We start from the raw sequence: 20,399 nt of genomic DNA, 5'->3' as shown, positions 1-20,399 counted from the left end.
AGTTTACAAAAGTATTTCCACCACTTCTGGGTAATTATAATGACTTAGTCACCATGATTTCTTCAAATGGAATCAGGAGCTCGTTTTCAGATGGGGGAACATATAAAAAAAATCCTCTTAGAAGTACATTGAGTAAATCGATGACTGAAATTGGTAACTGGTATCAAGAAACACAAATAAGAATCTCGTGTTCAGTATAGAGTATTGTAATTAGGCACTTCACAAGCCGCACTGAAGTGCAGGTGTATAATGAAGAGGTAGGGGATAGAGATGCCAATTTGACAACTTACTCTGGAGTTCCAATTTCTGCTGCACTGGACACCGAGAGGAAAATTCATTCTGGCATGATACAAATAGCAGATCACTGATGTTTAGTAGAACAGCAGCTTATTTGAATTTTTCTCAAAAAACAGACTGAAAAGTTTGCACATTTGGAAAGGGAAGAAAACTCAATCAGAATCATTTAGGAGACATTGTGCACAAGATTTTAAATCAACACCACAACTTGAGATAATTTTATTCCAAAGTTTAATAAACCGTACAAATAAAGAGCTTACACAGATAATTGCATAGGATAAAGTGGAATTCCAAGGACATTCATAGGGGGAAGAAACTGTTGCATCACAGACAGGCATGAGGTTGTTAAAACACCATCTGTGCTCAAAATCTTTTATCTATCACAAAAATGTACATATTTTCACAATCCCATCTATTTATGATATAAAAGGTTTACAATGTCATGGTGGCATTTTCATTGATTTAAAAATGTAAGTCAATAGATTTTACATTAATATCTAGTGACATTTTAATTGTCTACTACAAGCAGTAACCGTGGGTCAGTATGATACATTAACAACATTCGCCAATAATTGCCATTGTGGTCCCGATTTCAGAAACCAGGCCCTGCCACGTCCTTACAAGCTTTGACTTTTTCCTGTGTGCTAACTGAGCACAAACCACTTTTAACAAATAACACAAGTCACGGATGTCTAAGCTGTAGGGGATTAAAACACTGGGGGTGGGGGTGGGGGGGGGGTGCTGGAGTAATAAAGTGGTGTGCATTCTTCACAACTTGTACATATGTTATCCAGCATCAGGACAGAAACTCATGAATGCACTTTTGGCAAAAATTTCAAGTCTCATCAATACATTTTACACATAAGAAAAAAAAACAAAGCTTGTCAAGAATGGAAGCCATCAAACAGAGTTGAAAGAAAAAGCAAATAAAGTTATAACTACATCTATGGAATAAGTGTCAAAGTCTGCCCATTTACTGTAGTGGAGAGGGCAGGACAAATCAAAAAGAAAAACTGATCCAACGCTGTGGTTAAAGTTTTAAAAGAAAGATTCCCCCTTGAAATTTATTGGTTTCAACACCAATGCTGAGCCTATATTATTATTTTGTTGTTCTATTCCCCATGCTGTGTTTCACACTTTGGCTGGTGGTTTTCAGTGTTTACACAGAAGACGATGTTGTACCATGGGCACTTGTGGCATGTAAAACTTTTGCTTTTTTTCCCCCAGTTAGTATTATAAGTGGCTCAGATCCACTAGAGTCTGCTCAAGCACCTGATGAATGCCCACATTCTCTTCTTTGGCCTGGGCCAGTTTTTCTATCAGTTCATGGAAAAAGAAAAAAAAAATGAGAATTCAAATTTAAAATCAAAGCGTGAACAGTTTAAAACAAATGTGTAAATTTTCAGAATGTTACTAAATTATATTCAGTTCAACATTAGTTTAAACATTTCAAAGCAGGCAATTAGGAATCAATTAGTGTGATTATAAATCTCAATGCAACATCGGAATCTTCAAAAAAATAAAAGTTTAGTATTTCTTTACATATTTTGTTTCTTCCCCCTTTAATGCACCATAAAACATTTCCCTTTGCAAGCAGAGCATCATTTCATTGTCACCCAATTACACAATTGTGTTGCGAGCCCAAGGCCGAAACATCTTACAATTTGGGTGGCAAAACGCATAGGCCTTTATTACTCGAAGTATTTCTCAAACATAGAACAGTTTTGAACTGCTGGATTTTATACACCCACATATATACGCACATTTTACTGGACAATACAGAGTGCAGGAATGTTTTTGTTTTACAAGAACAGAAATCTGAAAGATATTGGAAGAAAGAGCAGACTCGATGGCCCAATTCTGCTATTAAATCTTTTGGTCTTATGGACCCTCCAGATAAAGGTGGCTTGTTTACCCTGCCACACTTGCATTCACTGAGCTGAACAGTCTTTCATTCAAGAGAAACCAAGTAGACAGAAAAGCAGAATCAATTCCAAACCCATTAAGTCTTTTGCTTCTAAATAAATTAGTAGTTTTTATTTGTTAAAAACAGACATGCAAAATAATGCCAAGGTTAGTTATGAAACAGAAATAGTGATCACATTCATTAAAAAAGGTTAGACAAGAACACAGAGCAAGTTTTTTTGGCAAGTCTTCAAGATAAAGTCAGTTGTTAAGTTCATTCAGGACAACCCTCAGTTCACTATTGAGAAGACGATTTCTCTCTACCTCCTGTCGGAAGCGTTCTATTGAAACAGCATCAGTGACAGCAGATGAAAGAAGAAAGAGTAGTGTTAGTCACATGGAACAGATCAGCTGTTTTTAAAATAGGTTTAAACTATTTGGTATGAAGAAAGAAAAGCACTTACACGAAGGAAAGTACCTCTAGCAAAAAGAGTAGGACCAAAAGATAAATTGAGGAAGAAAATTCTGAAAGTGACTTATTTGTGTGCAAGTAAACATGGAACAGAATCAGGCTGGCCTACAGTTTCACAAATCAGACACACTGATTGGCTGCCTGGAACATGTTGCCAGGGGCGCTGGCAGAGGAAGATACACTACAGACATTTAAGGAACTTAGACAGGCAACATGTTTGATAGAAGAATGGAGGTTTATGTAGGAGGGAAGGATAAGATTGATTCTAGAGTAGGTTAAAAGGTTGGCACAGCACTGTGGGCCAAAGGGCCTGTTCTGTGCCGTAATGCTCTGAGTTTTAAAAACAAAATCCTTTAGGCAGCAATGAATATACAAGTAGATCTATAATTTCTGCAAATCACACACTCAATTCCATTTAGATAAAAACTGATTCATCTTCCTCCCACAACATAACATCTTTTGTATTGTATCGCTTTCAACAAGTTAATTACAGCCTTAACAGGAGTGGTTCTCTCCATCAGAAGAAAATACCCATTTGTTTTAAGACTTGTATTCACAAGGTTAACTCAACAGGCAACATATTTGTATATCTTACTACACTTCAAATAATTCAAGAATGAAAACTATAACAGCGCAAGCAGAAAAATGAAAATTAATCAGCCTGTTGTGCAAAGTGATTCTTTAAAACAAACAGAACACGAAACATTAATCCAGCAAAAATATTTTGATACAGTTCCAGACTCAACACCATGGATTTCTTTGTATTCAAGTTACTAAGCATATTATTCACCAGAAAAAGGAAACAAACAGGTGCAGCAATAATTATAGATTCAGATCGCTAAAGAATGTATCATATAAGATGACCTGTGCAGAATACCATTAAATGTGATTCAAAAGGCACTTGTAATCTGTTTTTTATCAACTCAAATTACTATGGCAGAGAGAAAGGAATCAGCTTTTATGCAAAAACATGGTGAGCAAGATTTTTAGTTTACCAAATGGTACTTGATTTCTAATAGCTTTTTTTTATATCACAACTCCTAATTTAATTAAAATTAAAAATGTGTCAAAAAACACTTCCAGTGCAAGTTTGAACTGTTTCATTCAAACCCACCACACATCCCACCTCCAAACTGTAAGCAATATTAGTACCACAAATTAACAGAACTAAACCAATAAATTATTATTTCACTTAGTTTTGATTTAGTTTTAGTTTCACTAATCTCTATTTCCTGAGGAGAATGAGGTCCTTTAACATCTGCCGGACGATGCTGAGGATGTTCTACGAGTCTGTGGTGGCCAGTGCTATCATGTTTGCTGTTGTGTGCTGGGGCAGCAGGCTGAGGGTAGCAGACACCAGCAGAATCAACAAACTCATTCGTAAGGCCAGTGATGTTGTGGGGATGGAACTGGACTCTCTGATGGTGGTGTCTGAAAAGAGGATGCTGTCCAAGTTGCATGCCATCTTGGACAATGTCTCCCATCTACTACATAATGTACTGGTTGGGCACATGAGTACATTCAGCCAGAGATTCATTCCACCGAGATGCAACACAGAGCGTCATAGGAAGTCATTCCTGCCTGTAGCCATCAAACTTTACAACTCCTTCCTTGGAGGGTCAGACACCCTGAGCCAATAGGCTGGTCCTGGACTTATTTCATGGCATAATTTATATATTACTATTTAAGGTTTTATTACTATTTAATTATTTATGGTGCAACTGTAATGAAATCCAATTTCCCCTGGGATCAATAAAGTATGACTATGACTAATTACTATGAGACTGCTCTGCTTCTCAAGAAGTTTGTGGCAGATTCAAGTCCACTCCTTCCCAATGCTAATATTCCTTGACAGCCCAACAATGTGAAAAATCTCTCTGCTTTCACTAACTGGGTTACCAGCCCTTTCGGACAATACACTTTCATCAGGATTTTCTGACCAACTGTATTTTCTTCCTCACTTTTGTACATGCAACTGTGGCTTCAAATTTCAAAGGTTACTGTAAGCATTTAGAAATGGGTTTAAAATTCTGCATAAGTGATCACACTTACATTCCACAAGTCCTAAAAACTTAACACCCTCTCAAATAAAAAAATCTAATTACTTAGAAGTCAAAACATGCAAAACTAAGTGCAACATTGAAGAGATATATTGAGTAAATATTGTATAAATTACCCAGGTCTGCAATTAAGAAATATGTACTTTACATACCATCATATCCACCAATGCAACTACCTGAGCATGTTTCATGAAAAATAAACATTCAAAACGTCTCAATAATGATGCCCCCCCCAAAAAAAATCTAAATGGTTTACTATCATGCTTTGGGAAGGAAATATGTTGCCCTTGTACATAATTCTAAAGGTGTTCTCAACAGCTCTCTGAAATGGTCTGTCAAACCAATCAACTGTATTGTAACCATGAGGTTAAAGCAGACATGGAAAGGTGCAACTCAAGACTATACTGTAGGTACAGCAATTGCAAAAGAAGCATGCAAAAGACAGAGCTACATAATCGCATAACATCAGAGTCCTCCCACAACTAGTTGTGAAGGGTGGCAGCAGGAAAGATGCTCCCATTTCAACGATGGGGTCCTGAGCATGCAAATGCCAAAAGCAAGGGTGAGGCCTTTGAAACCAGAGGGAGTGGCTAATCCAATTCTGCATCCGTCTGAGATCTCATCACAGATGTCAGGATATAACCAATTCTATCCACTCTGTATGATGTCAAGAAATGGCCAACACTGAGTACAGCAAATCTATGGGATCAGTCAACATACTGTTGCAGTAATGAACACTGCGCTCACAACCAGTTTCACGACTGGCACAATACTGGTATCTCCCTGACCATGTGGAAAATCATTTACAAAAACAGAACACCACCAATCTGGTTAATTACCATCCAATCCATTTTACCTAGGTTAACTACATTTGAAAGCAAGGATGAAGTGATGAGGCTTTATAAGGCATTAGTCAGACACAATTGGAGTACTGTGAGCAGTTTTGGGAAAGATGTGCTGGCATCGGGGAGGGTCACGAGGAGGGCTCACAACAATGATCCCAGGAATGAAAGCCTTAATGAGCGAGGATTGTTTGATGCTACTAGGCCCGAACTTGCTGGAGTTTAGAAATAACGAGGGAGCTATCAGTGTAACCTATCAAAGATTAAAAGGCCTAGACAACAGGGATATGGAGAGGATGTTTCTTATAATGGATGAGTCTAGGAAGGCCAAGTTATTGGGTATATTTAAAGCAGACGTTTATAGGTTCTTGATTAGTAACGGCATCAAAGGTTATGGGAAAAAGGTAGGTGAAACAGGAACAAAAAAAAAAATCAGCTGTGATGGTATGGCAGAGCAAACTTAATTGACTGAATGTAAAACACAAGAGCAGAATTAGAACAACCTTTATCAATTACCATCCTTTCATCACTAGAACAAGTGGAGAAGTGGATTGGGACTAGAATTAGAGGTTATAAATTAAGGATAACTCCTCCACTCAGCGTGTTGAGAGTATGGAAGGAGCTGCCAACAGTTGGATGTGACTTTGATTGCAACATTTAAGAGAAGTTTGGAGATGGGAGGGGCATTACATCTCTATCAATGGGACAAGGAAGAATAACCCTTTGGTGCAGACTGACTGGGCAAAGGGCACGTTTCTGGGCTGTAGTGTTCTATGACACTATTATTTGCTCACTGTAGATGTGTAAAATTTCAGTTAAATACTTAACACCAAATGAAGGAACTTATGCTAACATTTAGCAAGATCTCAACAACATTCAGGGCATGGATAGATGCGACAAGTAACATTCATACCAGAAAGATACTAGGCAGTGACCATTTCCAACAGGAAAGTCTAACTCCTATTCTTGAAGTTTAATAGTCATCCATCAATGCCTTGGTGGTTACCACTGACCAGCATTTCAGAGCCTCAAATATTGAGGCCAGAGGCTGTATATCCTGTGGTACATGATTCACTCCTTACACCTTTAGGTATTTTGGGGGCTCTCAATTCACCTTATTTTGGACACATATACCAGGAGCCTGGGTGGCGGGGAGGAGATACGTCCCTACCAAACGAGGCACAAGGTGCTTCTTCCCTCTACTAGCCTGCAGGTCACTCTTGGGCAAGGTGTAGCACCTGTTTAGCCCCACAATCAGGGTCAAGGAAAGCCATGGCAGCAGGTGGTGGATGGTTGTATGAGCAGAAGCTGCATATCACAAGTCCTGGTTATGCCACCACTGATGCCAGGCAGACAATCTCTGAAGAGTATGCATAATGGCTGGGATCACCTGTCTTGTAAAGACACTGCCCTGAAGTCAATGGCAAACCACTTCTGTAGAAAAATTTGCCTATAACAATCATGGTCATGGGACCATGATCGTCTACATCATACAACTTGGCACATAATGATTACGATACTACCAGGAGTGCAAAGGCCCATGGAGTATTGAAGAACTAAGTCAGCTCTGGTTGCTGCATTGTAGGAATAAGTGATGGCATGAGTATGGACATGGTGAGCTCAGGGGCTAGTTTTGTGCTGCACGACTATGCTTCCTATGACCCTAAAGCCACTTTCTCAAGGCCAATTAAGGATGAATTAATGCCAACCAGACCAGCAATATCCAGAAGAGACAATCACAGAGAAAGGAATAAAACTTTCAAAAGGAACAAGTCTTTCTTCTGAATGTGGCCAATTTAATAAAAAAGGACTATTCACTAAAACACCCAATAAGCAGTTGTTAGATTGCAAAATAAACATTAGAAGACTCTTAAAAGTAGCACAAATAAGTTTGAAATGAAAGATTACCTTCCAATTCGTCAATTGATTTCTCCAATTTTGCTACAGACCTTTCTGCAAACTCAGCTCTAGTTTCAGCCTGTAAGAGAGGAGGTTATTTAAAACACCACTTTGCTTTAAAGGCACTCATTACCACCCCATCATTGAGTAATCCCAACAGAACCTATTCACTCCTGAATGAAATTTCTCAATGTTCTCCCCACCACTGAGCACATCTACAAGGCGTGCAGCCACAAGAAAAGTGCGTCCATTATCCTGGCCCTCCACCATCCTACCCAAGCTTTCTCTGGCTGCTGACATTGGGAAGGAGTTACAGAAGCGCAAGGGCTCCACACTACCAGGATTAGACACTGTTATTACCATTCAATCATCAGATTCCTGACCAGCTTGGATAACTTCGCTCACCTCAAACTGAACTGATTCCACAACTTACGGACTCACTTTCACGAACTCTACAACTCATGTTCATAGTACTATTTATTTATTTACTTATTTTATGTTTGCACAGTGGTTTGTCAGCCATGGTTTGTGTGTAGTATTTCATTGATACTATTGTATTTCTTTGTTTTACTGAGAGTGCCTGCAAGAAAACAAATTCCAGGGCAGGATATGGTGACATGCACCTACTTTGATAATGAATTTCCTCTGACCTCTGATCTTTGAACTGTGTTGAAATGTGCAAAGTGACACTATTTTGAAGTGACTTTGAAAATTAAATCTGCATTTAATAGAAGACTTCATCCTACAGATTTACATCCATGTTCGAGAATTTATGCACAAGTTTTCTGAATTCTAACTCCTTCATCCACTAAAATCATTGGTGCAAATCCCAGGTCTTATCACTTTGTCAAGACACTAACCTATCACTCTGTATACATTTTGTAACATTCATGGTTAGATCCTCAATCCAAGCCGCCAGTAGATTTTGGACAAGCCGGCAGTTGGCTGGGAGAAGTCACTGTGTTTCTGAAAGAAACTCGCAGTGTCCCATGGGTGAATCTGGATGAAAATCCACATCACTCACCTCTTTTAGCTTGTCTGTTAACAGCCTGATTTCTTCTTCATATTTATCTTCTTTTGAGGCATACTGGTAGATAAACATGCATTACGTTAAAAAAAGATAAGTCTGCCACAGGTAACATTTCCTTTTTACATGATGTGTAACAGCATAGAAGTTCAAATACACAGTCCACCAAATCCCATTGAAATAAATGGACCTTTTTTTATTTGCTTTTCAGCCTCACTTTATATTCACCATGTTAAGGATGCAGGAATTTAAGAATAACCTACATCAACAGGTGAACCACATTATTGTGTTAAGAGCATTTTAACAGCTCTGCGCCACTCTGAACAAGAAAATTGATAGCATTGCATCTGGTTGGAAAGTTAAACCAAAAGTCCCAAATGTATTCAAATAAAAGCAATTAGGTGTAAAACAGCTGTCGGTGCAATTCATTTTGTGCACAGAGTAAATAAGTAGATGTTGGTGGCTGACCTCGAGCGCCACCAACATATTGGCATCAAAAAGAAATATTTTTATGATTGACAAATTCGGCAACTTCCCTGTCTACATTTCAGCCAAATAGCTTACTTGAGAGCCCTTTACTACTGAATTGTTACGAAAGAGTGGCACTAGGTCTAGAAAAAGGCAATGACCAGTAGTATCAGGTGGTGGTAGAGTGCAGGAACAAATTAACCTGAAAGTGGTTGTCAAAGATACTCCTTACTGAATAATTGCTTCATCTAGCTTACACCTCTCTTGGCAGTTAAAATATCTACAGGCAAGGAAAAGATCTGATCTTAACTGCAGAGTTCCTGATTTATAATTAATGGTTATTGCCAATGCAGGGAGCAGAATTTTTTTTTTTTTTTAAATCTAAAATTCTCGATTAGGCCTGTGAACAGTTTATTTCACTAGCTATTGAAAAACAGGCTTAGGTTTGGTTAAAAAAAAAATTATGAAATGTGGTTTTATTATCCATTGCAGACAGGTAAATTCTGGGGGTAAAACCCAAAGCCTGGGTCATTCATTATTGCCAAAGGACACAGTAATCAGCACAAAGTTCAGTTCTATATTGCTTCATCAGTCTGAAATTAAGTTTCAAACAGATAAACATCACACAGAAGAATAAAAAAGAGAAGAAATAAGAAAGGGCAATGATAACTTGAGAAATGTCCAGAGCATTCCAATAAGCATCAGCATCAAATCAAGCAGCCCCCAAAAACTAGGATACATATAAAATGGCAGAGCTCCAGAATACAAGCATAGTTATGTCCAATTCAGCCCTGTACCATATCCCAAGCCAAAGGAAATGCTGCAGCTAGATGGACTGGAGTCAAAAGCCAACTTGAATATTTCTTCATTGCTCATCAGCTGCAAAATAACTGAAGCAAAGGTACCCCCATTTCTTAAGTTACACTTAGCATATCAACCCAAGCTTCAACTTTTCAAAAGAGGAACACATTTTAGACTGGCAATACAGCAATTATTTAGATGAGTGGCATGGTATGCCCACTGCTGAAGCATTATGCATTATTTAAATTATGGAAATCTAAAAGCATTTGGACAGCAGTTTACTAGTTGACTGCATTGCACCAAAGATGTTACATGATATACAAATTGATTTTTTGGTTCCAGCTGCTCTGGAATTTAGAATAAACACATTCATTGCATAGAGCACATTCAGTAGATCATAAATTGAATATGAGAATTTTGCTTATGAATATTAGAACCTCCCTTGCATCAAGGGAATTCTCTTTTGGATAACCAGTGGAAAATGGCAATGCTGGCAAGTCAATTGTATCACTGCTTCAGTTTGCAGATGGTGATTATAACTTGTCATCTCAAAGTCATTCTTCACATCTCTGTGCCGTTGTAAACAGCAAATCTCAGTATCTTGCAGTACTTCTACTGAAGTTTGAGGCCTTAAGACTGAGTAAGGAGCATTAAAAACAGTATTGTGCATATCTAAAATTATATTGCAACCTTCGTAACCATTCTAGTGGATATAAAATGTAAAATTTAGTTGGCTTTTGACTCAGCTTTTCGAACCAGCAGCCTAGCCAATGTAAACTCCACCTACCAGTACACTCAGCATCATGGTACAAGCAGGTATGAAGGGTTTACGATAGATTATCATTTCAATGTCCGACCAAGAGTTCTTTGGTCAACTTTGTCGACATTTTTGAAACCAGTGTAGGAACATCCTTATGGGGATGCCATGACTTTAAAAGCAGTTATGTTCAGAATGCTCCTACCTTTTCAGTTTGTGCTTCCAAAGACTTCAGGCTGTTGGTAACATTTTTCAATTCTTCTTCAATCTCAGCACATTTACTGTTCAGAACAAGATAGTTTGGTTTGGGAAAGAAGGAGGTTGAGAATATGCAGAAAAGTAGTAAGAAACCCATAGCAACTAAGCATGTCTGGCTCTCAGAATTTGGGCTCCAACACACAAAGAATGTTCAAAAAACAACTTTCCGATCTTAAACCAGAACACTGATTGATTGGGTACTTACCTGGCATCTGTAAACTAATTCAAAGTTTTGATTTATGTTTAACCTCCGAAGAAATGGAGAGCTACCAACCCCAATGAGTAGTAAAGGCCCAAGGCCACAGAAACTATTGAAACCACATCTTGATTCCAGAATTCAGCTGCTATGGGTCTCCACTGGGGGGAAAATCCAATTACACACAAACTACCAGGAAGCAGAACAGCAGCAGCAGAAGTTGCAGGGAATGTAGCTTTAATATTTTCTCAGAGAGAAAACAAAGATGGAGAGAGGAAACAGGAAGTAATTAGTGGATTTCTGGGAATAATACCTCTTCCTCTGAGGCCATTAACGATTTCAAGCTCTGGTCCATTACTTTAAGCTCTTCTTCCAATTGCCGGACCCGACTGAGTTAATCCAAGTATAGGAGGAGAACAGGGACAAATCCCAGGGAGAATTCAGCATGCAATTCAACAGGGGAAAAGAAAACCATGTGCCCGCTATCGTTAGTGCATTCACCAAATTTTACAAAATAACATGGGAATTTAAATAACTACAGTCACAGTTCCAGCTTTTGAAATTAACAAAATGATGATTGTTTACTAATTCTCTATAAATTAAAAGACACTTTAATTGCACAGGAGTAGTTTAAGAATCACCCTCACCCACCATAAAGACTGAGCTAATTTTAAATTTAAAGCAGCATGCAGCACAGGGACGATCATGTTTCTCAAGAATAATTAAAAAAATACTCAAGATATTAAATTTTATTTTCCAATAACTTAGCCAATTAATGGGGAGAAGGCATCATGTTTGATCTGGATTTTTAGTGGAGTTAGCCAGTCAATAGATGTAAACATTGAAAAATGGCAAAGCTTAGCCATCTGGACCAGCCCAAGAAAAACTACTTTGACAATATTTCAGAAAGTTGCTATGACTAGTTTGGGGAGACACCAACTAGTTTGCATCTTGAGATGTGGATCTGGCTATCAATAAATAAATAAATAAATAAATAAAAACAAGAACTGGTTCCAACACAAAACCTACAGTTTGGAAGTAAAAAAATTTAGCCATCTCTTGAAGAATAGTAATAAGGCTGAATGGCCTCTTCCAATTTACTAAGTGTTTATTATTCAAGGATCAATACTCCTTTCCTCCCAAAGCATCGCAAGCAGAAATAGCTCATAAAAAGACTCCCAAGTCGGATTAATGTATAATCAATTAGTTTGAAATGTGATGGAATTTTAATTCCCAATTTAAGTTAGTAAACTTCTGTGGCCAAAACAAAAGCAAGAATTTATCTACAGTTTGGGTTGTGATAACTAGTTTTTTTATTCATGGAAGATTTCAGATATAATAATCCCAGACCCTCTCTAGGAATTGAGGCAATCATTAATCCTATAAAACTCGTCTCATTTCAAAAGTGGAACTGACACAAGAATTACACTCCTGTGTTTCAATAAATCCTATGCAAACACCAATTCAAATCCCAGGAACTACTACCTAGTTATTGCTTTTTTTTTGCACTGTTTATTTTTGAAATATATAGATTAAGTTTTTGCACTGTACTGCTGCCAGAAAACAAATTTTAGGTCATTTTCAGTAACAATAAATCTGGTTCAGCAAAATAAAATCTTGCTAACTTCTCTCCCCACCAGAGATCAACTGGAGCATGTTTCAAGATGTGGATCTATTTTCATAAAAAGATAGTCAAGTCAATTTTAATTTATTTTCCAATAACTCAGCCAATCAGTGGGGAGAAGGCACCAAGTAACACAAGGCACAGGAGCAGAATTTGGCCAAGGGAGTCTGCTTCTGAGTTTTCACAGAACGTCGAACACCCACTTCAAATTTTGTGCACCAGTGTCCACTCTATTTAACCTCTTGTAACATTCTCTAGTTGATTTATCATTCAGCCCAGGATAGGCCGAGAGAAAAAGCAGAAATGCCGCGCCAAGTTACATGATAATCCATAAATACACAATGTTTAAATGTACTTATCTAGCATGGAGCTGAACCACACTGATCAGGAAGGAGGGTCCTAAGTGTAATAGATTTCAGGACACTCAGGATCAAGGGTTAATGATCCATTATGTTTTCATTAGATGATGAAGCCAACTCAAAAGTTACGTCTTCCATTCTGTTACGTTCTGAGCAAAATTGGTGACTAGAGTATTGTCGTGATGGGGCTGGGTGGGAGGGGGTGAAAATTCAATGAGAAAATCAAATAAAGTCAACCACGGCTTTTGACCTTGACTGCGATTTAGAAACTCACTTAAGCAGCAGCATTAGGTGCTGTTCATGCCGATACCATAAGTCAAAGATACATCGGCTAGGTTATAGCAATTACTTTGGGGTGGAGCAAAAGTGTGTGGATAATTACCTATTCTGTGCATGGGGAGGGGCAGAGTGGGAGAAGTAGTAAGGGAAAGAGACAAGATGTTGTACTCAAGTACAACAAATCTGTGTGTTTCTCGCGAGATAGTTAAGGAATTAAACAATCCATTGGCTTTGATTGACCTAGCACAAAAACTGGTGTCATAGTCTAGCAGGCCCATGTTAATTACCAAACATCCACATTCTCAGATTCGGAGAACTCAGTGGACTAGATCACTGGTTTTATGTCAAAAGCCATCACCTTCCTGCTTGTGCTCTTTCTAGTAACTGAAAAGAATTACCTTTCTGACTGTTCAGCACGCTCCTCGGTCCGTTCCTGCTCGCCTTCAAGGATGACAAGTTTACGTGCTACCTGTAAGCAGAACCTCAGTATGACTCAAAACTTCGTATCACATTTGGTCCAACTTACCGCTACACTATTAAAACTAATACCACTGACAGCAATTAGACCCGCCAGCCGTAGCCCAAATAAGACAAATCATGTAAAAAAAATGCTGAACATTCAGTTGCGTTTATGAAAATTTAAAAAAAACAATATCCTCAATTAATAGATCCCAGTGCTGAGGCAAATGCAACACAATAAGCAGGAAGGATAAAATACATTTGACACAGATCCTCAAAAGATGCTATAGCTACCTGTAATGACTCAGTGAGATCTTCTCCACTAGCTCCAGAACAAGCAGCAGGCAGAAAACTGGATTAATCCTTTATACTATAGGAAGTGGAGCATAATTTGGCCATTCAGCCCATCGATTCTGCTCCACCATTCAATCACGGTTGATTTATTTCCCTCTCAACCCCATTCTCCTGCTTTCTGACTCCCATACTGATTGAGAACCTATCCATCTCCACTTTAAATATACTCAATGACCTAGCCCCCGTAGATGTTTGTGGAAATGAATTCCCACAGATTCACCAGTCTCTGGCTAAAGTAGTTCTTCCTCATCTCTGTTCTAAAGACATATTTGTGTTCTGAGGCTGTGCCATCTGGTCTTAGACTCTCCCATTATCAGAAGCATCCTCTCCATGTCCACTCTAACTTTATCAGCATATTGATGCAATTACAATGAAGGCTGCCAATAGCTATATTTCATTAGGCGTTTGAGGAGACTTAATATGCCAGCAAAGACTCTCGCAAACTTAAACAGATGTGCTGTTCTAACTGTCACAGTCTAACTTGGAGGTGCCGCTGCACAAGATTGCAAAATGTTGAAGAAAGTTACAAACTCAGCCAGCTCCACCATGGGCACTAGCCTCAGGCCAGCACAGAGGCAGCAGTCGTCATTAAGGATCCCCATCACCCAGGATGTCCCCTCCTCTCATTGCTATGATCAGGGATCAGGGAGGAGGTACAGGAGCCTGAAGACACACACAGCATTTTACGAACAGCTTCTTCCCCTCCGTCACCAGGTTTCTAAATAGACAATGAACCCATGCACACTATCTCACTCTTTCCTTTTTTTGTTTTGCTCTTTTTGTACTACTAATTTAATTAAATAAAAACTATAAACTACATATATCTATTGTAATCTAGTTTTTTTTTTAAATTATGCTTTGCAATGTACTGCAGCTGCAAAACAGCACACTTCACTACATATGCTAATGTTATTAAACCTGATTCTTAGGTGTTCCAACAGGTTTCAATAAGATCCTTCTCCCCACCCCCACATCCATTCTTCTAAATTCCAATGAGTAAAGGGCCAGTTATCAAAAGCTTCACATACATTAATTGTTCCATTCCCATGATCATTCTCCTGAACCCTCTCCAAAGCCTGCATATCTTCAATATAAATCACTGCAATATTTCATGTACGACTTGCCAAATGTGAGAATAATCCACCCTTTTATGACTGCACATTAAGAACATTCATTCAGATGTCACTTCAGAGGAGAGACAAGGCCGGGGAAAAACTTCACCTCTTCATATTTGCGGTCCGCTTCCTCAGCAATATGTTTAGCTTCCTTCAGCTGCATCTCTTGCATTTCCATTATCTCTTCAGCCTTTAGGACTTTGCTCTCCACAACCTTCATTCCTCTGTAGGGAGGCAAAATAAGTGCATCCTATTATTACAGCTGAGGGACAGGCTAGCTCAGACTACTGCACCATGATTTGGCTCTGCACTGAACTATGGGACTCACTTTGCGGACTTCAGTTCAGAATTCTATTTGCTTGTGGTTATTGTTTGCATGTGGTTACCCCCCCCCCCCCCCCGTGCACACTGGGTGTTTGAAAGTCTTTTTTTTAAATATGTGGTTCTTTCACATTTCTTTGTTTTGTGGTTGCCTGTTAGGAGACAAATCTAAAGGTTGTAGAATCTATACATACTTTGATAATAAATGTACTTTTAGCTTTGTAGATGACACACAAAGAAAACCAATGCAAAAATACTCAGGTCTATTTGCAGACTAGTGAATACACACTTAAAACACTGACTTCTATAACTTTTTGTTCAGCAGCTGCATTAGAGATTCCTCCGCAGCTGTACAATGCGGAATAGTAAATATTATACTGATCAAATCATATAAGCAATAGATCACTTATAACTTGTCAAGAGTTGCAGGTGAACAGAGAAGGAAAAAAATCGTTCATCTTTTCATCTGACATTTTGGACTCCTGTTTGCTCCCTCTCTTACAATCCAGCAACAAAAAAAAATATTTGGCAGCACAGAAACTTTTTGGAAACTTAATTCCCACAGCCCTTCAAAGAGAAGATCACTGACAGAATTGAATTCCGTATTCCCATCTCTTAGTCTCTTAGGCAAACATTGGTTAACCAACTCAGGTTTTCATTAACTGAACTAACATCTATTGCCATTTAGAAGAAAAGAAATTCAATTTTGTTCACTTTGACCCTTAAGAGAATAGGCTTTACATTCTAAATCAGACACTTCTATAGTGGCCCAAGAGCCTCAAACACTTATTTCAGCTACCCAAATCTGACAATTGCTTAGAGCCCACAAGAAAAGCCAACAACCCTTTTCACAGCTGGCTTGCTGAGCTCCTCTAGCATCTTATGGTTCCAATACAAGTAAAACGTTGCTTTACAGGGACCTACACTCAGTAGTCACTTTATTAGGTAGAATGGTCTTCTGCTTCTGTAGCCCATCTGCTTCAAGATTCAACATGCTGTGCATTCAGAGATGCTCTTCTGCACACCACTGTTGTAACATGTAGTCATGTGAGGTATCATCACTTCCTGTCAGCTTGAACCAGTCTGGCTATTCTCCTATAACCTCTCTCATTAACAAGGCATTTTCATTCACAGAACTGCCATTCACTGTTTGATTTTTTTTATTTTGCGCACAGTTCTCTTTAAACTCTAGAGACTGCTGTGCATGAAAATACAAGGAGATCAGCAGTTTCTGAAATACTCAATCCACCTGTCTGGCGCCAACAATCAAGGTCAAAGTCACATAGATCACATTCTTCTCCATTCTGATGTTAGGTCTGAAAAACAAATGAACCTCTTGATCATGTCTGCCTGCTTTTATGTATTGTGTCAGTGTCACATGATTGGCTGATTAAATATTTGCATTAATGACCAAGTGTAAAAGTGAAATAAAATGGTCCGAGAGTATTCCTTAGCTGTCAAATGGAGCACAACTGGCCCATAAGAGACCATATAGTGTGCCAAGTAGTTACATCTCTTCATTAAATCTACAAAACAAGTAGTATTTACATCAGCTTGTCCTAGGACAAGGAGTCAGAAAAAAAGTAATTTCTTTGGACCCTCTTCCCAGATTCATAGAACACCTGTCAAGGTATTAGCATTTATTTCTTACCGCTCACTCTCATCCGCCGACTTTTCAGCCTCCTCTAGTTTCTGCAGGGCACTAGCCAGACGTTCCTGAGCACGATCCAACTCTTCCTCAACCAGCTGGATACGCCTATTCAAGGAGGATACATCAGCTTCCGCCTGGACAAAATAAACACAACTGAGTAACTACTCTCAAAACAGGAGTTATCTATATAAAGAAAATAAAACCATTGGAAAAGCAACTAAATTGGACAAGTCAAATTAATAGCTGGAATATACTGTATTAAATTAAAAGACACATTATTAATAATAATCCAAAGATTAAGTGTTTGTCAAGTCAACAGGTTTGAAAATAGATGAAATTACAAATGACGATACTCTAAGCAAAAGTATTATTCTAATTTCCTCTGAGAAGTCCAGAAAAATACAATTTTGAACGTAACCAGAAAGAATTTGGTAAATCTAATCCTTCAGTGAGCAGACAGAGCAGAAAGGTCAACAAAAGGACGGGACATCTGCAGTTCGTATGTGCAGAAATGCATACTTTATTAAGGTGTTGAGGAAAATGCCAAGGGAGACAACATACCCATGCATTTACAGAAGGTGGATCTAAGCTTGTGACTCTCAATTAGAAAGAGCAGACATCCGGTTTAAAACAGAATTTTCCAAATGTCAAGATGTTAAGACGTAGCGAAGATCTTGGTGCCAATGTACAATGCATTAAGTAGATCAGGAAATAATGCAAACTGAACTTTATATCCAGAAAGTTATAAAAGCAGTACCTAGAACAGACAAAATAATTGAACAAAACTCTGGTTGGACCAGATCTGGTGTTCTGAGAGCACTTCCGTACATTACACCTCCAGGAAGATCTACTGACCTTAAAGACTATGCACAAAAGGTTTGCTATAATACCTATAGTGTCAAAACTTAATGTTATGAGAGGTTATATAAAAAAAACACAATGATTGCCTATCACAGGATTTAGAAGATTGGGAAGGGAAAAAGCGCATGAAATTCCATTGGTGAGGAATCTAGAAATTGAAAAATTAGGATTGGGCAACTTCAAAAGGCAAATAGGGTAGTTGTTGACTTATTGCAAAAAAAAAGTGCTTGGGAGCTCATACACAGATGACACAGATAACATGAAATTTTAACGTCAAATTCAAGATCTAACTGTTAACTGCAAGATAACAATGGATACTAGAGGGGGAAAAATGAGGGTATAAAGATTCGGACAGATCAACCATCTTCTCATAGAATGGCAAACAGGCTTAAGGAATAAATTGCCCCTCTCATGTCCTAGGCTGCTGCAAGTGGGAGAAATAATAAATAAATAAATCTGCTCACATGAAAAATATGGCAAGGCCGAATGACAGGAAGAAGTCAACAATGAAGAGAACCAGAAAAACAGGCACAAAAAAAATTAAGCACAGCCTTACTACTTTTAAGCCATATTCTGCAAAGACAGTTTCCACTGCCAGACTCCCTTTGCCATTAAAATGTGGCTTATTGGCTGGTGCAGCCTCCACTGAGTTTATGTTAACTTAAAAGCGCAGAGAAGAATGCTGATAGGAGAAAACAAGAGGAGTTAAGGCAGAGCTTAAATTTTGATAAATGTTGCGTCTTTGGAATGGATTCCTTTGATACTTAAAGTTGCAGCATCTCTGCACATAACTATTGCTTAATATGAGTAAGCATAAATGGCATATATGGTGGTGAATGCAATAGGCATGTTTTGTTTTAGCACTGCTGAGGAATTCATACAGAACGAGTCTTCTAAATGTAGAACACTGTCTCTGCTGGATTATCTTCGAAAATAGGGGCTCCCAACCTTTTTTATGCATGGACCCTTAACATTAACCAAGGGGCCTGTGGAACCCCTATTCTACAGCAATCCCTCAGGGACAAAGATGACATACTTCCACCACTGCCATGCAAAGGACAAGATGACTCAAAGTTCTTTAACTTGGGGTGGGTGTTGCAAACCTGTGATAATATAGTCTTGACAGAGGAAGATTTTGATTCTTGGCACAGGGACCTAAAATGATCAACCGGAATCTGCCTCGTACCATCATACAAAATCATGGCTGCACCTTTATCCGCTTTCTTTCTCTGCGCCTCCTCCACCCCCCCGCCCCCCCGCTGCAATTTTTGTATTTGGGCAGAATGTAGGCATTCTCCTACAAAGTGTTTATATCCAGAAAGCAGAAGTTAGTCAGCTGCTAAACCGAGGAGATGCATTTTAAATTGACCAAGAAACATGCCAATAGAGTTCCAGAAGTCAATGCGGAAACTTTGAATTTGCAGCTAGATGGTACCAAATCTCACCCCCTATAACATGTGAAACTGGAAAAGACTTTCAAAAGAAGAATAAATGGTCAGTCATCAACTGACTAATTCCCGAGATCATAAGCTGAGTACAGGAACAAAATAGTCCTTCCACTTACGGGCTGAAAGTCATAACAGCAACGCTTTCAGTTCAGACATCCTGATGATCTGGAGCTCATCATGTTGATTAATGTCTTGTTTTAAAATACATGCTTTATCCAATTATCTGGCATTATTTATAGCATTTCCTCTTTCTTCAAGATGAAAAAAACCCATGGAAACAAGTTCCATTCATGAAAAATTTCAAGTCAACTGTTTGAGGTTCCAGTGCCAGAAGAGCTTTGGCATGAGACAGAAGCACAAGTATTTCAGCAGAACTCTGGACACCAAGGGGATTACACACAATTTGTAAGGAATTATCCAGAATTTTCCACAAGATTTAATTGAATTAAACAGACATTTGTACCAACTAATATGATGAAAAGGGCATTACTTTAAATATACGTTGGCACTGTGAGGAATACTTTGATGTCCGGAAGTATCAATATAATGTATTCACTGTTAGCTGTGATACTCAACTGGCTTCTTCTTTCTCTGCAGTAGTGTGGTTTCTGTATTTGCATACAGCATTTAAAATACTAAATACAGCTGATTAACTATTTCCCTTAATTTTCAGCATAATGGAACACTACAAGATGCCATCATCTGCACCAGCATCACACCCTCCACCAGTAGAGCGTTCTATCGCCCACATCAGCAATGGCTTTCTTAAATAGGAAGCCCATAGAAGTTCATTATTACAGATGTATAGTGTGTTTTCCAAAGTAGCAAAGTGATTGGAAAACTCAAAAACTCCAGATACTGGAAATCTTAATTAAAATCAGAAAATGCTGGAAACACTCAACAGGTCAGGCGGCTTCTGTCTAAAGAGAAAGTTAGCACTTCTGGT

General features: G+C 38.5%; 1 protein-coding gene across 4 annotated transcripts in view; it reads right to left on the bottom strand.

Annotated features, from left to right (window-relative positions):
* Positions 1-511: 511 nt before the first annotated feature.
* LOC140194947 (uncharacterized) overlaps positions 512-20,399 on the bottom strand; it is a 93,585-nt gene continuing 73,697 nt past the window's right edge. For 2 of the 4 annotated variants that reach the window (XM_072252395.1, XM_072252397.1), the window contains 7 exons: positions 17,145-17,278; positions 15,279-15,396; positions 13,643-13,713; positions 11,296-11,371; positions 8,500-8,562; positions 7,485-7,554; positions 512-1,613 (listed from right to left, as the gene is read on the bottom strand). In XM_072252395.1, the coding sequence (XP_072108496.1) occupies positions 1,531-1,613; positions 7,485-7,554; positions 8,500-8,562; positions 11,296-11,371; positions 13,643-13,713; positions 15,279-15,396; positions 17,145-17,278 (615 nt within the window). In that variant the 3' untranslated portion in view covers positions 512-1,530. Of the gene's footprint in view, positions 1,614-7,484; positions 7,555-8,499; positions 8,563-10,733; positions 10,810-11,295; positions 11,372-13,642; positions 13,714-15,278; positions 15,397-17,144; positions 17,279-20,399 lie in introns of all 4 variants that reach the window. The other 2 variants (XM_072252394.1, XM_072252396.1) reach the window with 1 other exon arrangement.

The sequence above is a fragment of the Mobula birostris genome, chromosome 3 (genome assembly GCF_030028105.1).
Source record: "Mobula birostris isolate sMobBir1 chromosome 3, sMobBir1.hap1, whole genome shotgun sequence".
NCBI lineage: Eukaryota > Metazoa > Chordata > Chondrichthyes > Myliobatiformes > Myliobatidae > Mobula > Mobula birostris.
Note: the sequence above shows the minus strand (reverse complement) of the source record. Positions and strands in the feature narration are given on the sequence as shown.